General features: G+C 38.1%; 1 protein-coding gene across 1 annotated transcript; it reads right to left on the bottom strand.

Annotated features, from left to right (window-relative positions):
- Window positions 1–2,821: 2,821 nt before the first annotated feature.
- On the bottom strand, window positions 2,822–10,792 carry Il36b (interleukin 36 beta). Its single transcript, XM_010639505.1, has 4 exons — window positions 10,720–10,792; window positions 5,123–5,230; window positions 3,653–3,792; window positions 2,822–3,031 (listed from the first exon to the last, which is right to left on the bottom strand). The coding sequence occupies exons 1-4, from the start codon at window positions 10,790–10,792 to the stop codon at window positions 2,822–2,824; spliced, it is 531 nt and encodes a 176-aa protein (XP_010637807.1).
- Window positions 10,793–20,865: the final 10,073 nt, after the last annotated feature.

Below are 20,865 nucleotides of genomic sequence, written 5' to 3' on the forward strand. Positions count from 1 at the left end.
AAATTTATAAGTCTAGGATTGAAAGGAGCTTTGAAACACCATTTGCCATTCTTTCTTTCCATTGCACTATTCACAGAACATTCTTTGCAGCCCTGCCTACTGCTTACCCTGCTGCAATGTCTCTCATGGTCATCTTCACCATCATCTTGTTCTCATAACTGAATTTTTCTAGAGAAAAGAATCACAACAGTGAATCCCTACACAGTTCTAACCATGCATAAATGCCTGTGTGTGGAGGGGACTTGGACAAAGTACAAACTCTCAGGCTCTGCCAAAAGTCCTGTTGGAGGCAGGCAGTGAACATTGGCTAGTGACTCTTGGCAGGTACTCTGGGTTATGCTTTGTTTCTGTAGCTATCCACTCCTTAGTGCTCATCCACTCCTTAGTGTCCTCTCTGGGACAGGGAGAAGAGGAGGATGAATTGAAGTGGGAGAGTCACTGAGAGCCTTTCTCTGCTTCACTGCTCCATGTATTTTGAAAAGCTTTAAGGTCCCTTTGATATTTCTCAGAGTTGAATGTCTTCTCTGTCATTGTAATGTCAGATTCTGTCAGACACACTTCAGTGTCAATGGGAAGATGTAATATGTGCAATAAGACTTAATTAATTTCCATAGTATTTTTTGAGAAACTGTTACGCAGGAGACAAGGATAACTCAAAGTCTGTGACTTCAGAGAGAAGATGCTTCCATTCTAGGGGAAGATGAGAAGATGCCTTTAAGCACTTGAATCAGGTTTAGGTTGTTAAGAAGACATAGGTGGGACAAATACACAGAGATGGAAGCGCTGGAGGTGTATGGCCAAGTATGAGCAGAGGTAGAGGGGGAAGAAACACAACATTGTGGTTAGCAAGCAAAGAATTTTTCCTGGACAGATGCTGTCTCTCCAGAAAGAAGTGCCTGACACAGGGTATGCATGCAGGACGATGACCAGTGACTCCAGGGAACAGGAGAAAGTGCTGGAGAATTAAAACAGAGATAGAGAGAAGCCAAAACAGAGTTCTTGAGTTCAGCCCTGCCATGCAACTGAAGGCTGTATTCTTATGCCTCCTTCTTTGGTTGCCAGCTTAGATCCAAGCAAAAAAAATAGTATTACTCAAAACACAAAAATAAATAAAATATCTGAGGATGTCATTCAATTATTTCTTCATTCTCATCTTCCTTCTCAGCACTGGGACACTTCAGGGGAACCATATATGATGCAACCGAGAATTGTCAAAGTGAGGAACGGATATCCATTTCCATGCCCCTTAGTCAAGGGCTTTCTATGGAGTAGCTCCCTTTCCCTTCTAGTTCTGTGCAGTGTTCAAACACATTGGTGCAAGTGTCCTTTTCCCCAGGTGTCCTAAGAGTTCTGCAGCAAGAATAAGTGATCCATGCAGCTGAGATGACAGCTGTCAGATTACACCTTCTCAATGACTGTTGCAGAGAAAAGTAGGCTAATCAGAGGAAAAGTGGTGAAAGTGAGGGACTCACAGAGTATCCCAAACAAAATCACAGGAAGCAAAGCAACATGAGTTAATACAAGAAGGATATTTGAAATAAATTTTTCATGGCTGAGAAATTTGAACTCAGGAGCTGGTATACATTGTAAGACTTGATGCTTCTGCTTGTCATGTGCAAGACAGCCTGTTGTTCTGCACACATGGATGTTTAGGTTATTATGATTGATTATAGTCAACTTGTGCTTGGTTAATGTATTTGCAGGTTGTTTTACATGATTTACCTAAATAACACTCATGAATGAACAGCTGACTTAACATAGTCCCATGAAGAGACTATTAATTACATAAGCTACTGAAATCTGAACAAATAGTAGTAAGAATAAGAAAATATCATAGCCAATGCTACTATTTGCAATTATTTTATCAAGTAAAATCAGTACAGTGCAATTACCTCTGAGAAGCCACCTGAGAGAAATTCAAACTGACATCAGTGACTTTTGGTGTGCACATGTTTAGTCAGGTAAATATTTGGGGGAAGTTTACTGTATTTCAATGATAAGCACTAAGGTTTTATAGAAATTGAAGACTATGTCAGAGTGGCATGGAGATTGATATTCAGCAATAGAAAAATAAAAGTGCCCAGAGTTTGTCTTTTACAGTTTCAATTCCTGAAGGAATCTCAATCTGTCATCTCTTGTTTTTATTTGGGGCTATGCAACTGTATTTGTTTGAAATGGTTTACAAATAGAAAGATCAGCCACATCCTTTCTGGTGTCTCTGTTCACACTCTCCAGCGAGCCAGCAGCATTCGCAAGCTTTTTCTCAACCCTGGGCCCAATTTTCCATGTGTTTCTAATGTACAGTGAGTGATTCTTTGAAATATGAATTGATTTACATTCATGTCATTTAACAATCATAGTCAAATTATATACAATGTGTCAAATCGTTAACTTGGATATTATGAATCCACTATGATTAAGACATATATAAATTTTAAATTTTTATATCCATCTTCTTTAGATCTATCTTTTGGAGTATGTGCTCTAATGTTTATAACATATATGAAATTAATAAATAATTACATTTTATTTTGTTCATACAATTATGTGAATAAGAACTTTTTGGATTCACACCTCTCGTCTGGGGGTTGGCAAAAGAATGGGAAGGGATGGGTGCATGTAAGAAGCATAGGGGTTGGCTGAAGTGCACTTGGTAGCCAATCAGATGGTGGGATAAAATCAGCAAAGACTGAAAGTGACCTTTAGGCTTCCCACTGATATGACATTCAAGTGAAGGACAATATTCAGAAATGAGTTATTATGTTTTCAAATAAAGACTGATCCTCTATCCGGAATTGGCTATCCATAGCCCAGACTGGACTTAAATCTTAGGAGCTAGATAGAAGTTGGTGTTTGTCGAGCCCCTCCCTTCGGTGAGAAAGACAGGTTGACTTGGCACAGAGGAGGTAGCTATGAACCATCCAGGGTAGGAGAAAGGTTGAAAGGAAGAAATGGAGCCCTCCACACTGTGGAAAAAGAGAAAAGGCTGTTGTGATATAGTCTCTCTGTACAGGTCCATGATGTTGATCTCCTGTGGGGAGAAAACAGGCTCGTTAGTGAGGAGGAGTAGGAGGAGACCATGTTATCTAATCAGGCACCTGCTAGTTCCCAATAGCCTGGCTCTATCCAAGGTCCTATGACACAAGGTGCTACTGATTCTTCCCTGGAGGAGAGGGGAGTTTGCATCTCTTTCTTGGGAGTTCATGGTATGCATTCACTCCCAGGTTCAGGGCAGTCTCATCAGATTTCGAGGTTCCAGATGGCCTTGTACATCACACTTTCTATCATTAGTAGAAGTGTTAGTTTCATTACTATAAATCTTCCTTTAGCTCATGGATATAAACATGTACTCTGAAAAATCCAGATAAACAGCCTCTCTCCAATGAGAGCATTGCATTCTCTTAGGGAGTTTCTAGGTAGCAGTTTATTAGGACTGATATGACCCCACTCCTTGGTTTTTCAGAAACATCTATTGGATGTTACATGCATCCTAATGGCAACATTTACTAATGTGAGGCCTAACAAAGTCAGGTTTCTTTCATTATATTAATAAAGCAGGATTATAAAGCTATCATTTTATTTCCGTGGAGCATGAGGTGACATTAAATAGCCCATTTGATGTATATCTCTCAGTAGCTGCACATCCACTCACCTTAAGCTGCAGAGTAGGCTTGCCCTCAGTTTCTGTGCAGAAGAGGCTGAGATTTTTATCTTTGATTCCAAGGTAAACCAGATTGCCTTTTCCTTCATCAAAAAGTTTTGTGTCTCTACATGCTATTATGGCTAGAGTGACTAGAAACACAAGAAAAAATGTAGACGTCATGCTCCAAATGAGGGAAGTCAATACTGTGACCTCACACTGAGTTATTCTTCTAAGCCGGGGGTATGAAGCCTGGACGGCTTCTCCCAATGGGTTCCTCTCATTGCTACATAGCAGAGACACTTGGTTGCTTTTCTGAAACCCATTTCCTTCTCCTTTCTTAATATCTGAACCCTAAATGTCACAGGGAATATTACTTTTCAAATACTTCAGTACATATCTATCATCTGTCGATCTATCTATCTATATATCTATCATCTATCCATTATCTATCCATCAATATGACCAGCTGTGCAGCTAAATGTTGCCATGTGCTTAAATTGTGACTCATGAGATGTTAGCAGAAGTATTGTGTAGGATTTCTATAAGTACTTTCTAAGTGTTATTTTGAAAAAGTATCTCATAAATGGAAGTCCAAAAGAGGGGCCAGTGAACTACAGAAGAATAAAATAGAGAGTGCGAATAAAAGGGAATCTAGAAATTATACTAAATGTGACTGAAAGGCCAACAAGCAGGATCAGAGAACTGTCCTTTGGGTTTTGGTTTGTGAAACTTGCTTCGGAAATGGATCTCAAGGGACAGTGATGAGCACTCTACAAATCAGGTTGCTTTGATGTAAATGGGAGCAGGAAGTGGACACAGGTTGCATGGCCAGAGGAATCTGGATAAAATTCAATTATGACTGGTCCTGGAAAATAGAATGTTATTAAGAACAGAATGTGAGAATCAAGAGAAGGCTTTCAGTATTAAGATAGTGGATTTTACACAGGAGCATGCCTGTCAGTGATAGGAAACCCAGAAAAAAAAAAAAGATGAGAAATGCTCCTAAGAGAGGGGCTAAATAAACACGGAGAGGTACTGAACAAAGGGAAAGAAGCTGAGATAGAGTGACCTGATGGGAGAAGAAGCATTCCAAATTATTGGGAGAGAAAATGAAAATTTAGTCAAATGTGTAATCTGATGGTGAAGAGACGAGGGAGCTTATATCTGAGAGTCCAGGGCCAGTTGTTGGACTTTAAAGAAGAGAAACAATTAATTCAACCATTGCTCAAAAGGATAATATCTTCACATCTGAAAATGTTTTCTTTTTGTAAGAAGAGATATCTGTCCCCCAAACTGCTGTTGCTAAGCACAGTTTTTCCCTTTGTGAAAGGTAGTCATCTTGCCTTTCTTGCACTTCTTTTGTATATTGAACTGGTGCCAAGAGTTGATAAGAACCAGGTGGGCTTATGGATTCTAACTTCTCTCCCTAGGGGAAGTGGGGTCCCTCCAGGAGAAACAGTGGCTTCAGATATCACTTACTAGGTTCAATATTGTTGCTGGATGGAGCTGCCACTAATACATTTCCACTTAGGAGCCACACCATCTGTTCAGAATCATGAATGTGATAGTATCTAGGAATTTCCTGAACTGTCAAATGACAAAAAGACACAAAACACAAGTGGAATTATAATTAACTTTCAGGCTTAGCTTCAGAATTCTTGATGTAGGTTTACTCTAAGTAAATTTGGCTATGAGAATAAAGAAAGGGGAATAAAGTAGGACTGGTTTATGAATGAAAATATCAGAAATGATCTAAACATATTTATGCTCCCAAGAGATTTTCAAGGTTTGCTTTTTTTCTGGAGTTATCTTTCGCTAATTGATAACTCTTTATGTAGTAACAATGCCACAACTATTTAAACTGGTTGCCAATACATTGGGCCTTTTTCTTTATCTTCTTTATCAAAATAAGCAAGTAATTCTAAATGCAGATAATTAGAAAACACCTAAATGTCTGAAGATTTTCTAACACACATTTCTGTGTTACACAGAATGAATACACTTGCTGCAGAGTGAATGACATCCTTGTAGCATACTGTCTTTGGTGAAGTGGGGTAGAGGTAATTCCAGCCTAGTTTGTGATTTACCACTTACATTCTTTGTTGGCCATTTGACTTCCTAGCTTTCCAGGAGGAGGACAAGGTATATGAAATGAAGAGGAGTTTATCTGCAGCTGTTCATAGACAGAAAAAAACATGTTATCCTTTTCTCTCCCCCTCCCCTGAAATTTTCTTGAAAAACTTTAAAGAAAGATTCCCTGAGTCCTTGCCCCATATGCATATTTTAAGAATTTTCTTTTTTAAAATTGGTAATATAGATTAATAGGTTTCATTTTGCTAGATTCCTACAAGCATATAACATTCTTTGATTATGTCAACCTTATCACCCCCTTGCCCCACCTTCTGCCTAGTTTTGCATATCAGGGCTCAATGTATGAAATATATTTTGCTCATAGCCATCTCCCTTTATTATCTGCCCTCACACCCGCTCTTATTTCCTGCCTCTTGCCTCATAATAGTCTCAAATGCAGACTATTAAAGACTTTAAAGGAAAGATAGGAAGACCATCTTTTAAGGTCAGCAAACCCTAAATGGAATAGAGTGGACCCTCTTCCCTATGGTGGCCAGTGTGATCCTGAATCTCCAGGCTGTGATGGCTTTGTGATGCCATCCAACACTGCATTTGAGACAGATAGGAATTCTAAAACATCACTCCAAGAACCACCGGAACACTAAGCCTCTGCGTTCAGAGGAAAGGAGGGAGTGTGTGTCAATCATTGTCCTTTCTCTCCTCACAGCTGTTAGGTCATTTTTTCCAACTTTACCCTAAAAACTCTGAAGTAGCTGACAGAAAATATACCTCTCTGACCTGTACTTCTATCTAAAGAGGCATCTTTGAGGACCCTGCACATGGTGATCCCCAGCCTCATCAGGATGTTTGTCAATCAAAGCCTATCTTCTGGATTTGTAGATAAGAATACCACCAATATAGTCCCCTAATAACATTACAGAGTTCAATAATAATGCATTGGTCACAGTCCTCCCTACCTCAGGATTGCCTGAATTAGTGACTACCTATGAACAGTGAATGAGTAAATTATCACCTAGAATTGTTTTATACAGTTCCCTGTACTTTAGTCCAAGGTTCCCAGAACTACTCCAAGCCCAGATACAGAGCAGTGAAAGGAAGGTTCCCCACACATGGCTTCTGAGAAGCAGTAGTTACCTTTCTCCTGAAGTGTTCTTTCTTCTTGGTTCAGAGATACAGCTCCAACAGCATCTAAGCGCTCTGGATGTTGGCCTCAGACTCCTGGGCATTTAATAAGCAAGGAAGGGACCCTACATCTTGATCCTGGGTGTGCCCACTGTGGCAAGGAAGCTGGGCTGGACAGAATTCTTAGAAGGCTTAGGATAGGTGGCATGAAGCACCACAGGTGTAGCTGGTCTGGGCTCCTTGAGAAGGTAGAGCAGAAATAACACCAGGAGGCAACTGGGAGGCCATAAGCTCAGTTAAAGAGGAGTTGGAGGTTAAAGAGGTGTGGCTCACTTGACTCATGAAATGACTTGAGAACATAGCCTCATTCACATCTTATCTCTGGCAAATCAGAGCACTCAATGCAATTATTTTACATATTGTGAACGTAATTTGGGCCAACACATATTGCACAAGTTTGGAGAGGTTATTTTGTTTTTGACAAAATTGTAGCAGTTTTACATCAGTAAGCTTTTAATTCTTAAGGGTCCATTAACATTTCTTTCTTACAGAGAAGACAGAGGCCCTAAGAAATAAAGGTTACTCAAAGTCACTCAGCTACTAAGAAATTCAGTCAAGTGAGGTGCCAAGTGTTTCTGATGTTAACTACTACGTGACAGACTTCCTCTGGATCTTGGTCTCTTGCATCTCACTGTAGCCAGCTCCCTATAGCTCCCAGGTCCTTGTTTCAGAGCAAACAATATTGAAGCTGACAAAACAGCACTCAGGAAGCAGTGGGGAATGACTCAATGTATGTTTAATATAAAGAATAAAAAGAAGAGCTACCTGCTGATTGGGGAGGGGTTCCATAAGGTGGACATCTGAGACGTTTAAGTCCATTGGCTTGATGTACAGTTTTTGAATGGGGTGAATGTGGCAGAACATAGACATGCTCTGATTGCATGTAGTCCTTGGAAGTCTGGAAAGTAAGCTGTCTCATTTGCATTTCATTTTCTCCAACTTTTTTCCCATTTGTTTAAGGAGCTGTTTTTGTCTCTAACATTTCATTAGGCTCAGTTTACCTAAGCTAATTATTTGGTCCTCTGGTATGGTATGTTAAATCACTTAAACCCTAAATTTTAGTTTACTTCAAGTTAACTGTGCCCTATTTGCCTAACTTCACCTATTACCTTGTTTTGTTCTCCCCTCTACAGTAGTGACCCTCGCTGTGGTCAGGAAGAATAAGCTAAGCAAGTTCTCCTGAGCTTCATCCTGCTGAGAGGGAGCACTGTTGGGGAGCAGCAGCCAGAGCCTACCACTGTGCGGTCTATCTAGAGGTCCTGAATAGAGCTAGGAAGAGTGCCTGGAAAGAGTCTGTCTGCATCACCATTTTTAGCTTTGAAGCTGTCAAATGAGAAGAAACAAATTTGAATAAGAGATTGAGAAAACATGGCCCAAATAGCAAGGCTACAAGAAACATTAATAATGGCCCTGGTTTAGGGAGTAATGAAGATGTCTACTTTCAGGTCCTTGATCATGATCTCATGACTTAAGTAATTTTTTGTGGTTATTTGAAACACAGTTGGTTAGATTTTATGTTACATCACTCACTATTTCAGACTTGGTGGCATAAAACAGTATTTCTTCTAGGAATAGATATAACTGCTACTTTTTGGCAGTTAAGAGGTTATTTGTAAGTTTGATTTTTTTAAAAGATCTTTTAATCTGATATGACTTATTTAAAGATAACAAGCTTATTTATAAACATGTAAGAGTTTAGCCTAAAAATACTGAGGCCATGTGTTTTTGAAAGACAAACTTAGGTATATAAATAAAAGATTTTTGTTGAATTTTGTAGCTATTATTGTGGCATTTTTGTCTTATTGGATCATAGCAATGACAAGTTATAGGTGTAGACTGAAACTGTCAGCAGGGGCCAGTAGGACTTGGAATCTTTTTTTATGTGCAGCCTAAATTACTATTAATATTTATATGTATTTTGTTGTTTATACTTTCTTGATGGACATTTAAGTCCAAGTCTCAGTGAGACCTGTATGAAATAGAATTAACTTTTTGTTGTAAATTAATATCAGTCAAGGCTGCCCAGGGATTACTTTTGGAAACATAGAGAGCTTCTTAGTCCTCTGCCAATGTCATTTGCCAGGATGTGTCACAGTCTTGCTTGACCATATGGCTTCCCTTGGAAGCCTGGGAGATGCTTTTTCCCTGGTGACTCTCCCTTTAGCACAATGTACATCAACTGACTCCTGTCCTCTGGGTCTAACAGTCTCTTTACTCAGGAGGTCGAGCGACTCACTAAAGTTGTAGGATCCTGGAGAGATGTTTCCTCATGCTCTGAGTAAATTATTGACTGTGGAAGGCTAAGACCAAAATATTGGCTGTTCCCTTAGCCTGGTTGCATATTTAGCTTTGGTCTCAGAGCCCTAGCTGTTAAACACCAAAAAGATCAGATCACAAGTACTGAAGTGAGAGCAACAGTTATTGCCTTAAAAGTCAAATTTTTATAAAATACTATGAGATAATGGTTATAAAATATTACAGTGTAAGTTTTAAATAAAAAGCAAAACAACATTTTAGCAGAATAAGTAAGTTGACACTATTGGGGAGAAGCATGTTTTTTTCTTCTTGAAACATAGATTTTGAGTTTTATTTTAGTATAGAATACCTTACTGTAGAGAAGAGCTGTAGGTTGTTAAGGGGAATATTTGTTTGGCATCTGTCCTTATTATAAAACAAAGTTTAAATGGTGATGCAAAAACTGGGTTTCAACTTGCCAATGTTTAAAATTAGACCCACATTTCTCACCATCCACTAAACTTAAATAAAAATGTTTCAAAGATCTAAATATTAAAACAGAAACACTGAACCTGTTGGAACATAAGTTAGGTAGAACTCTTGAAGACATTTGGCTTAAGAAAAGAACCTCAGTGGCATGGGAACTAATACAAAGAATCAACAATTGAAATCTCATCTTATTAAAAAGCTTTTGCACAGCAAGACAAACCACCAACAGAGCTAAGAGACAACCCACAATGTGGAAAACAATTTTACTAGCTGTTCCTCTGACAAAGGTCTACCATCTAGAATATATAAAGAACTAAAAAACATTAGATCTCCCAAATTTCAAGACCCAATCAAAAGAAGGGCACCTGAAATGAACAGACAACTTTCAGACAAAGAAGTAGAAACAGAAAATAAATATATGAAAAAATATTCAACATCACTGGTCATTCAAAAGATGCAAATCAGAACAACATTGAGACTCCACCTTGCTTCAGAAAAAAGGTCGCTATCAAGAAATCAACCAACAACAAATTCTGGTGAAGCTGTGGGTGAAAATAAACACTTCTCCATGGTTGCTGAGAGTTAGACTGGTGCAACCACTATGGAAATCAATGTGGAGATTCCTCAAAGAACTAGAAGTAGAGGCCCTATTTGACCCAGCTATTGACTTGTTAGATATCTCCCCAAAAGAATTAAAGGAATCATACCACAGCAATATTTGTGCACCCATGTTCATAGCAGCACAATTTGTAATAGCTAAAACTTGTAAACAGCCCAATTGCCAATCAACTGGAGACTGGATAGGGATTTTTAAAAAAATAAAATGGAGGGCCAGGGATTTAGTTCAGTGATTCCACTGCCAGACCTGCAAGCACAAGGACCCAAGTTCAATCCCTCGTACCAAAACAAACAAACAAACAAACAAATAAAAAAATGGAGTGCAATTCAGCCATAAATTTCTTATCTAGAACACATAAAGAAGGTGGGAAGCATGAGATGGTCCCCATCAAATTTGCCTGACAACCTCCTTTCCTAGCTTGTGGCAGTGATAGAGGAAGACCAGCTCCCCCTTATCTTACCAGCAGCAGCCACAGTGTGCTCTGGCCCATGCCCATGGGGGATGGAGATGGGAATCTTTCTCCCTCTATTCATGGCCCCAATAAGGGACTCCTTGCTTCCTCTACTGGCTCACAAAAATAGTGGGAGAAACCCATTTCCCTTGAGCCTTATGGCTACATTCAAGAGTTGCCGAAGTGAGTGCCTGAGAGGGAGTGAGAAGAGGTCCTGCCTTCTGAAGTAGCTTCTGAAGTCCCATTCTCCTGGGGGATCCCCTAGCCAGAATAAATTTTTACAACTTTCCCATGAATGGTAGAAAGCCCTCTGGAAAATGTCACATTGATTGAGACATGCCAAGTGTCTGGCTTCTTTCAAAACACAACACTACCTTAAAAGGCACATTTGGCAGGTGAAGTAACTCAGGAGATAAACATCAAGCCGTGTTGTATAAATATATATATTCTCCATATACATTTTAATATCTGTTGATCTAGGGAGAGAAATCTCTCCTGTGTGTTGGTCAGGTGCCTTTTCTCTGTCTTCCTCTTTTTAGTTCAGCCTGAAGAAAAACTGAGAAGTTTTTTCCTAGAGAAAGGAACATGAGAATTATCACTGTGGAAGTTGCATGGACATCAGGGAGGGTAGGGACTGGGGAAGCCCAGGAGACTGCCTAGAATAAAAATCAATCTTTTAAAATATTTTTAATTGGCCACAAGTTTATCAAATAAAACCTAAAGGTGACATTTTGGGGACAAACATTGAGGTCTTTATAAGTAATCATCTTTTTAAGATGAATTGTATCTCTTTAAGATCTCTCTTGTATCCTTTTGGGGAGAAATTAATGGAAAAAGAAAAGAAAAAATGCACAGGATCCAGAGTTCAGGCAGTGTGAGCTGCCTGCCTTGTTTTCAGGTCACATTGCATGTGCAGCCCAATACAAGGGTGCAGCCTTTTTCACCTTTTGTCTTGAATGACCTAGGTCATTCAATTATCATTCATACGGAGATCTGTTTATTCTATCCAGACCAAGCATTCTTGTTTCTGACATGTGGTTATTTTACTCTTTATTAACAGATTGGGTTTAGGAAAAAAGAGTTGTGCACAACAACTGAGCTTTTACCCAAAAATTTACACTTAAGATCTTTATATCTAGTGACTTGGAACTTATACAGTATAAGGAACATGAAGAAGTCTGGAGGTATCCCTTAACAACCAGGAGTTTCTTTCTGATATAACACAATCATACAATTGTAAAAAGTTTATCACCAGAAATAACTTTAATCAGGAAGTCACAATCATAATAACATGCTCTTTCTTTTTTAGCTTTGCATGTTTGAATACAGATATGCTTGGGAAATGAAAATACATTTAGTACACCATGAAGTAGTTATAATTAGCATCACAGCTAAGTACAGAAATATTTGTCTCTGTCTACTTGGTTTTTATACTTATGACAGAATTTAGATTTCTAATAGGTTTATCAGATGTAACCACACTGACCAGAAGGAAGAAATGTCGAAGAGAACTTACACATTTGGAAATTGTGCCATTAACCAAAAAAAAAAAAAAAAGATTATTAACCAATATGTAAGTGTGTTTCATCTATACAGTAGCAAAATGCTTAATTTAAACATTAAATTTCAAATAGGAGGACCAAACTGAGGTGTTAAATTTTTGTCATTTCATGTTTAAGAATGAAATGTGTAGTGTATAAAATATACAAGTCACTTTGTATATACTAAACTTGTGCAGTATTAACTTTGTAGATTAATATATATATATATATATATAATGTCATAAAATTAGATAATGGCTATTTATTCAACTCATCATAACCCGATAACTGGAAATATTTTATAAGCCACTATCTAATTAAGCTTTTAAAACTCAATTATATAAGAAAAACTTTACCAATGGAAAGTAAGAAAGTAGATACAATATAAAACCCTTGCTTTTAAAATCTATTTTTGTAAGTTTAACCAAGAGCATTTTAAACATTTGAGAAAACTTCATTGTTTTGCCCCTACAGAACATTTTGATGATAGACAATACAAATGTGTTGAAATAATACATTTAACAATGTTTGTTGAGGGATGTCTCCCCTAAGGCTTTGGAAAGAAACTACTGGAAGTCCCACCAATGCATACAATCTGAATGAACTGATTTGAGGCAGCAGCTCTTTTATTCACCAAAATGAGTTTTGTCCAGCAGTTTTTCCAAATGCAAGTAGTTATCTTAACAGTTCTTTCCAGATGACTCCAGATCATAACAACACATTATATTTGATCAATGAAAAACTCTGAAGTTATTGTATACAGATAACAATAGGTATCATATTTATAAAACCAATTTTATATCATTTGAATTGGCTAACAACCTGGAAATACATCATTAAATTTAAAGACATCTTTACTATTGCCAACTGATTTAATTAAACTACTGTTAAACTATGTGCAATCTCTGTTAAAGGGTACAGGTATCATAGTATGGGTGGGCTGGCCATCTATGTCTTGCTCATGACCAGTGCCATTGGCATTGCTTATAAGTGAATGTTTATAAGCACAGCCTAGGATTAAAATGTGTTTTTAAACATCATTTACCATTCTTTATCTCCACTGCACTATTCATGGGACTCACTTTCTTTGCAGCCTTGCCTGCTATGTGCCCAACTGCAATCTCATTGCAAGTATCTCATGGTCATATTCACTGTTATCTTGTACTTATTCCTAACTTTTGCTAGAGAAAAGAATTGCAATAGTGAATCCCGTGGGCTCATTCTCCCCTGTCCTTTCACAGTTCTAACCATGTATAAGTTCCTGTGTGTGTGGAGAGAGATTGGACAAAATGCAACCTCTTACTCTCAGCCAAAATGTCTCTGAGAGGCAGACAGTGGACACAGTCTGGTGGTTCTTGGGCAGTACTCTGGGCTATGCTTTGTTTCTTCAACCACTCACTCCTTAGTTCATATTATAAGATCCTCACAGCCTCTTGGATCACATTGACATAGGGAGAAGAGGAGGATGAATTGAAATATGAAAGTTCTGGGAAACCCTTTTCTGCTTTCCTGCTCCATGTGTTTTGAGAATCTTTTCAGTTCTATTGACATTTCTTACAATTGAGCATCTTTTCAACCATTGTAATGCCAGATCCTGCCAGACACACTTTGGTATCAATGGGAAGATGAAATGTGAGCAATTTTTTGAGAAACTGTTATACAGGAGACAAGAATGACACAAAATCTGATAAAATAAGTGTCCTATGAGATGCAAAAGTTGTATGATTTCAAAGAGAAGTTGCTGTTATTGGTTTCAAAGATGAGGAGATGCCTCTAACTACTTGAAGTAGAATAGGTTGTTTAGAAGGCATAGGCATGAAAGGTACACAGAGATAGAAGCACTGGAGATGTATGCCACAATATGAGTAGAGGTAGAAGGGAAATAAACCCAGTACTGGGGGTGGCTAGTAAAGAAGTTTGCCGAGACAGAATCTATCTCTGCAGAAAGAAGTGGCTGAGATTAGGGTTTGCATGCATGATGAATAAAAGTGATTCCAAGGAATAGAAGATGATGCTGGAGAATTAAAACAAGGATAGAGAGAAGCCAACACAGGGAGGTCTTGAGTTTAGCCCTGCTATGTACCTGAAGGCTGTCTTTTCATACCTCCTTTGGTTGCTTAGATCCAAGCAAAAATATCATTTTCCTCAACCCCCAAATGCAAATAATACAACTGAAGACACATCTTGTGTCTATCAAAGATTTTGCTTTCTAGTCTTCTTCCTTCTCAGACTTGGGATACTTCAGGGGAACCATGTATAATACAATTCAGAATTATCAAAGTGTGGAATAAAGCAACAGCAGTGCCTATGAGACCTGAGCAATGGGATGAGGGCCATGGTAAGAGAGGGCCATGTGGGAATTCAGATTCCACACAGTAGGGGTGCCCAGGGCCACACAGTGATGGAACACAGAAAGGCCATTGTTCTGAGCTTGAGAAAGAGGTGCAGAGGTGAGCAGCAGAGCGAGGACCTCTCCTAGGCTTGTTGTTAAGAATTAAAGCCCATTGGGATAGCAAAGAGAGTCACTGGAAAAAGCAGAGAGCAGAGAGCATTGGTTAGTAAGTTGTTGGTATCAGCACCTCCTACCAGAACCTTGACTTGCTGCCAGGAAGAACAGCTTAAACCTACAGTGAAACAAGGCAGAGTTCAAACCTGCAGGAGGTCAGGGAGCTCAGTTCCAGACTCACGGCTAGAAACCAGTCTGAACTTCAGTGCACTGTGGCTGGCTCATTGAGATTGATTAAATTGGATCATTATACTGCCCACGTTGTCTACCAGTGACAACAGAGACACACCCTGAAGGGGGAATTTTTCTTCTGCATTTCTCTCCTTTATTGTTTTTGTCCTGTTTTGTTTTTTCCTTCAATTTCTTTTTTTAATAGGCCTGTGAATGTAGTTTCTAGTTTACTTGTTGCTGTTGATTTGCACTATTCTTGTTTTTATTCCTTCCTTCTGGTTTTTCCTCCTATCTTCACCTATTTCCCAAAATTTTCATGATCTTCCTGTGTTCTATAGCCTTACTTCTAATCTTTCCCTCTGCTATTTCTGTACCTCTACCACTCCTTCTAAATCTTCTTCTTGGAGGTAAATTCACTATATTGAAGAGCTTATTTACTGCAAACAATTTTCTGGTTTGGTCTAGATTTTGTAATATAACCACAAATCTACATGATACAGTTAAATGTGGCAAATTAATAGTTACCACAGTGCCATTTTCTTGGCTGTGTGTGATGCTATTGTTAATGTTGAGTGTACTACTTTAGCTAAGGTGATATAATTGTTCTAATCAGTTGTTCTTCCTGGTATACCAAGACTGAGATTGCCTAAGGGTAATTAAAAATACTATAGGCCAGTGGCAAAGAACTAGAAGATAGGTCAATGAAGCAGCAATTTCTCACCCCCAATAAGCTAAAGAGGTAGGATGCTGCATCAAAATCCATAAGCCTGATATACTATGAAGATACCTCTGAGAAGTAGCTATTCCCTAATGGCTGTAAATATTAGTGAGGAAGATACCCTACTAAGCAATCTACAAATATAAGCCTAGGAATTAAACCAAAAACATCAACATCAAAAATAGAAATGAGAAGACTTTTAAACAAGACATAAATCCAGACTTCCAGCTAAAGAATATGATGGAAACCATGATTACCCAGAATGAGAAAGAAATGGAACACTTGAAACACATCCAAGCAAATACACAAGGGATTAAAAATTCCATTGAAAGTTTCTGCAATAGAAAGAGTGAATGTGGATTGCTCCAGCCCCAGGAAGGTAACCACGTGGGGGCCCCTGAACCCTCATAACTCCCCTACTCCCCACACACTCTCAGACCTCCTGATTATGCCAGTCTTTGGACCCACTCTGCAGAGGCAGAGGTGATCATAAAGGGTATTTTTCTGAGTTCCCAACTTTGAACATCTTTAAAGAAGGGGTGTGGGAAACCTGTAGTAGGATGATGTGGAGTTCAACCATTCAGAGAATTGGGGAACTCAATCTGGGCCTTTCAGTCTGTGGTCAGTCTGCATCACAGGGTTCAGCCATCAGCTAACTGAGAGCAGGGGTTGTGTGTCCTGGCTCTGTCTGAGCCATTAAATGGTAAATATACTATAATGAAAAATTTATTCACTGTAGACCTGTTCTGGACTGCTTCTTGATTTCAATTTAATTCAAATAGTTTAAGAGTGATAGACTAGTGACTACCACAGGTGGTCAGTTTCCAAGTTGTGCTTGATGTTAATGTGTTGCTGATTGTACCAGTTGGGATAAAGGATTGTGGTTGATTGGATGAGCTGTTTTCTCTGATGTTATGAAGATGAGAATGTCTGTGGGTCATTAGAGACCCAGAAGCTAGGGTGCAACTATGTCAGGAAGATTTGCATGATAACCCAGAGATTAAACCAAGGACAGACTGACAACAAAAATAAAAATGAGAAAACACAAGCAAGAAACAAAGACAGACTTCAAGTTCACCAATGGCAAACAGTAGGGCAAATGAGGATGAAAAGTCTGATAGTGAACCACCAGGACACTCTGAATTCAAAGCACAGGAAGTAACAAAACAGATCAATCAGGCTCTAGAAAAATTCAAAACAGAAATAATTTCCCAGATAAACATAGAGATGGTGAGCAAAATGAAAGTCGTGATTCGAGACTCTAGAGAAGAAACTGAGAAAAAAATAGATGAGCTCAGGACCACAATAGAAGCCCTGAAGGCCCAGCGTAAGAAAGAAATGGAAACAATAAACACCCAACATAGAGGAGAAGTGGAATCCATAAAACAGATTCAAACAGATATCCAGGAGATTAAACACTCCACTGAAAGTGTATGCAACAGAATAAAAGATTGTGAAGATAGACTCTCAGATATAGAAGATAAGATGGCAGTCAGTGACCGTGAAAAGAGAGGTCTCTTAAAAGCAGTAGTGGATCATGAGAAATTGATCCAGCAACTCCTAGATGATGCAAAGAAGAATAACATAAGACTGATAGGAATCCATGAAGTAGCAAGAGAAAATACAAATGACTTAAAAAAGCTGTTCACAGGATTAATGTCAGAAAACTTCCCAAACAGAGCAAAATAATTTGACACATAGATAAGTGAGGCATATAGGACTCCAACTAGCCATGAATAATAAAAAAAAAAAATCTATACCTAGACATATAATGATCAAGATCCAGGAAATTCAACAGGAGAACAAAATGCTACAAGCAGTTAGAGAAAAGAAACAAATCACATGCAAAGGAAAACCCATCAGAATCACAGCAGACTTTTCAACACAAACCCTCAGGTCAAGGAAAGCCTGGAGTGAGGTACTTCAAGCCATAAAAGAAAACAGCCTCCAACCTAGACTGATGTATCCCACAAAGCTATCTTTCAAAATTGTTGGGGAAATAAGATACTTCCATGACAAAAAACACCCAAGAAACTTGATGAATATCAAACCAGCACTCCAAACAATTCTAAACTATATCCTAGAAAATAACAATGAAGTTCACAACTCCATGAGGCCCAACAGAGAAAATCCATTAGGCAAGTCAAGAAGTGAAAGAGAGAGGGGGAAAAATTTAAAAGGGCCAACAACAGGACAATAACATGACAATGATAAGTCAATACATATCAGTAATAACCATCAATGTTAATGGCCTCAATTCACCAATCAAAGGAAATAGACTATCAGAATGGATTAAAAAGCATAATCCAACAATATGTTGTATACAAGAAATGCACCTAGTTAAAAAAGAAACTCATAGACTGAAAGTAAGATTGGAAAAAAACAGATCTCCATGTGACAGGAACCTGGAAAAAAAGCAGGGGTAGTTATCTAATTTGTAGATAAAGTAAATTTCAAACCAAAGTAATTAAGAGAAACAGAGAAGGTCACTACATGCTTGTAAGAGATGAATCCAAAAGGAAGAGATGACAGGCATAATATATTTGCACCAAATACTAACACCCCGAACTTTGAAAAACAAATATTAAGGGACATGAAAAACAAAATAAGCACTAATACTATTGTAGTGGGGAACCCAAATCTCCCACTGTCACAAATAGACAGGTCATCTAGACAAAAAATCAACAATAAAGTACTAGAACTGAACCAAGCATTTGAACAAATAGACTTAATAGATGTCTACAGAGTGTTCCACCCCCCAAAATCAAAATATACATTCTTTTCAGCTGCACATGGGTCATTCTTCAAAATGGACCATGTACTAGCTCATAGAAAATGTTTAACTGAATGCAAAGGAAATGAAGTTATCCCAAGTATATTATTAGACCATAGTGCAATTAAAACTGGAGATCAATAACAAAAGAAACTACAAGAACTTCACAAACACCTGGCAATTGAATAACATTATCCTGAACAATCAATGGGTCATAGAGGAAATCAAAGAAGAAATTAGACAGTTGTTACAAATAAATGAAAATGCCAATACACCATACAGGAATCTATGGGACACAATGAAAGCATTTCTATGAGGGAAATTTATAGCAGTGAATGCCCACACTAGGAAAACATAGTGAGCTCAAATAAACAATCTAATGCTGAATCTTAAGCTCCTAGAAAAAAAAGAGCAAGACAAACCCAAAGCTTGGATAAGGGAGGAAATTGTAAAGATCAGAGCAGAAATCAGTGCAATGGAGACTAAGAGAATGATACAAAAAAACAAATCAAAGAGTTGGGTTTTTGAAAGAATAAATAAAATTGGTAAATCTTTAGCCAACCTTATCAAAAAAAAAAAAAGGAAAGAAAAAGCTCAAACCCATTCAATTAGGAATGAAAAAGTTGAAGTCAAAACAAATCCAGCAGAAATCCAGATAATCATCAATACCTACTTCAACAATCTGTGCTCTAATAAAATAGAAAGCACAGAAGAAATAGACAGATTTCTAGATACATATGAATTACCAACACTGAATAAAGAAGATTTTAAAAACTCTAAACACCCCAATTACCATCAGTGAAATTGAAAATGTAATTAAAAATTTGCCAACAAAGAAAAGCCCAGGTCCTGATGGCTTCATTGCTGAGTTCTACAAAACATTTAGAGAAGAACTATTGCCACTACTTTTGAAACTTTTCAATGAAATTCAAAGGGAAGGAACACTTCCAAATTCATTCCTGGAAGCAAATTCATTTCTGATTCCAAAACGAGGGAAAGACTCAGCCAAAAAAGAGAACTACTGGCCAATCTCCCTAATGAACACAGATGCAAAAATCCTTAATAAGTTGATGGCAAACAGAATACAGATGGTCATAAAGAAGATCATACACCCTTACCAAGTTGGATTTATTCCAGGGGTGCAAGGATGGTTCAACATACATTAATAAATAATTGTAATACACTGTATTAACAGAGTCAAAGACAAAAACCATATGATCATCCTTACAGATGCAGAAAAAGCATTTGACAAAGTTCAACATCCATTTGTGATAAAAACTATACAGAAAATTGGAATAGATGGTCATTGTCTCAACTTGATAAAGGTTATCTATGAAAAACCAACAGCGAACATCATACTAAATGGTCAAAAACTGAAAACTCTTCACGCTGAAATCAGGAACAAGACAAGGAAGTCCATTGTCACCACTCCTGTTCAATATAGTTCTGGAAATATTAGCCACAGCAAGTAGATGAGAAAGAAATAAAAGTAATAAAGATAGGAAAGGAAGAAGTGAAGCTGTCATTATTTGTTGATGATATGCTACATAGAAGACCCAAAAAATTCCACCAAAAGACTTCTAGTCTTAATTGATAGATTCAGCAGAGTAGCTGGATTCAAGGTCAACACTCAGAAATCAGTAACGTTCTTGTACACAACAGACTCACAGGCAGAGAAATTAAGGAAGCAATTCCTTTTACAATAGCATCAGAAGAAATGAAATATCTTGGACTCAATCTAACAAAGGAAGCAAATGATATCTACAATGAAAACTACAGCACTCTGAAAAGAGATGTTGAAGAGGATATAAGAAATTGAAAAGACATTGCTTGTTCCTGAGTAGGAAGAAGGAGCATAGTGAAAATGGTCATACTTCCAAAACTGATATACAGATTCAATGAATTGTGATTGAAATTTCAACAGTAAATTTCACAGAACTAGAGAAAACAATCCAAAAATTCATTTGGAACCAGAAGAGACATAAAATAGCATTTCAGGCAACAGAGAGATGACAGGGTATCACAATCCCCCAGGTGAAACTGCACTACAAAGCCACAATGATAAAACAGCATGGTACTGGCAAATAAATATACCCAAGGATCAGTGGGATAGATTGGAAGATACAGAAACAACTCAAGATGTACTCAGCTACCTCATCTTTGACAAAGGAGTCAAACATCCTCAGTGGAGGAAAGATAGCCTCTTTAATAAATGGTGTTGCAAAAACCTGATGTCAACTTGCCAAAGATTAAAAGTAGAGCCCTATCTTTCTTCATGCACTAAACTAAAATCCAAGTGGATTAAAGATCTGAATATTGTTTTTTTCAGCTGCCTGCCTGCCTGCCTGTCTGCGATCACCCGGCGGCGTGCGCGCAAGCTCCCGGCCTGCGCGACAACAGACCCAGGAAGGAAGGTAGCCGCGCGGGCGCCCTTGAAACACCCACA

This window comes from Fukomys damarensis, unplaced genomic scaffold, assembly GCF_012274545.1.
Source record: "Fukomys damarensis isolate Sample0158 unplaced genomic scaffold, DMR_v1.0_HiC HiC_scaffold_9, whole genome shotgun sequence".
NCBI lineage: Eukaryota > Metazoa > Chordata > Mammalia > Rodentia > Bathyergidae > Fukomys > Fukomys damarensis.

Coding starts and splice junctions, on each gene's coding strand:
- Il36b (XM_010639505.1), bottom strand. CDS start 10,792: ATGAATAGAGGGAGAAAGATTCCCATCTCCATCCCCCATGGGCATGGG. Junction 5,231..10,719: donor GCACACTGTGGCTGCTGCTG/GTAAGATAAGGG, acceptor GTCATTTGACAG/TTCAGGAAATTCCTAGATAC. Junction 3,793..5,122: donor CAGCAACAATATTGAACCTA/GTAAGTGATATC, acceptor TTGTGTTTCTAG/TCACTCTAGCCATAATAGCA.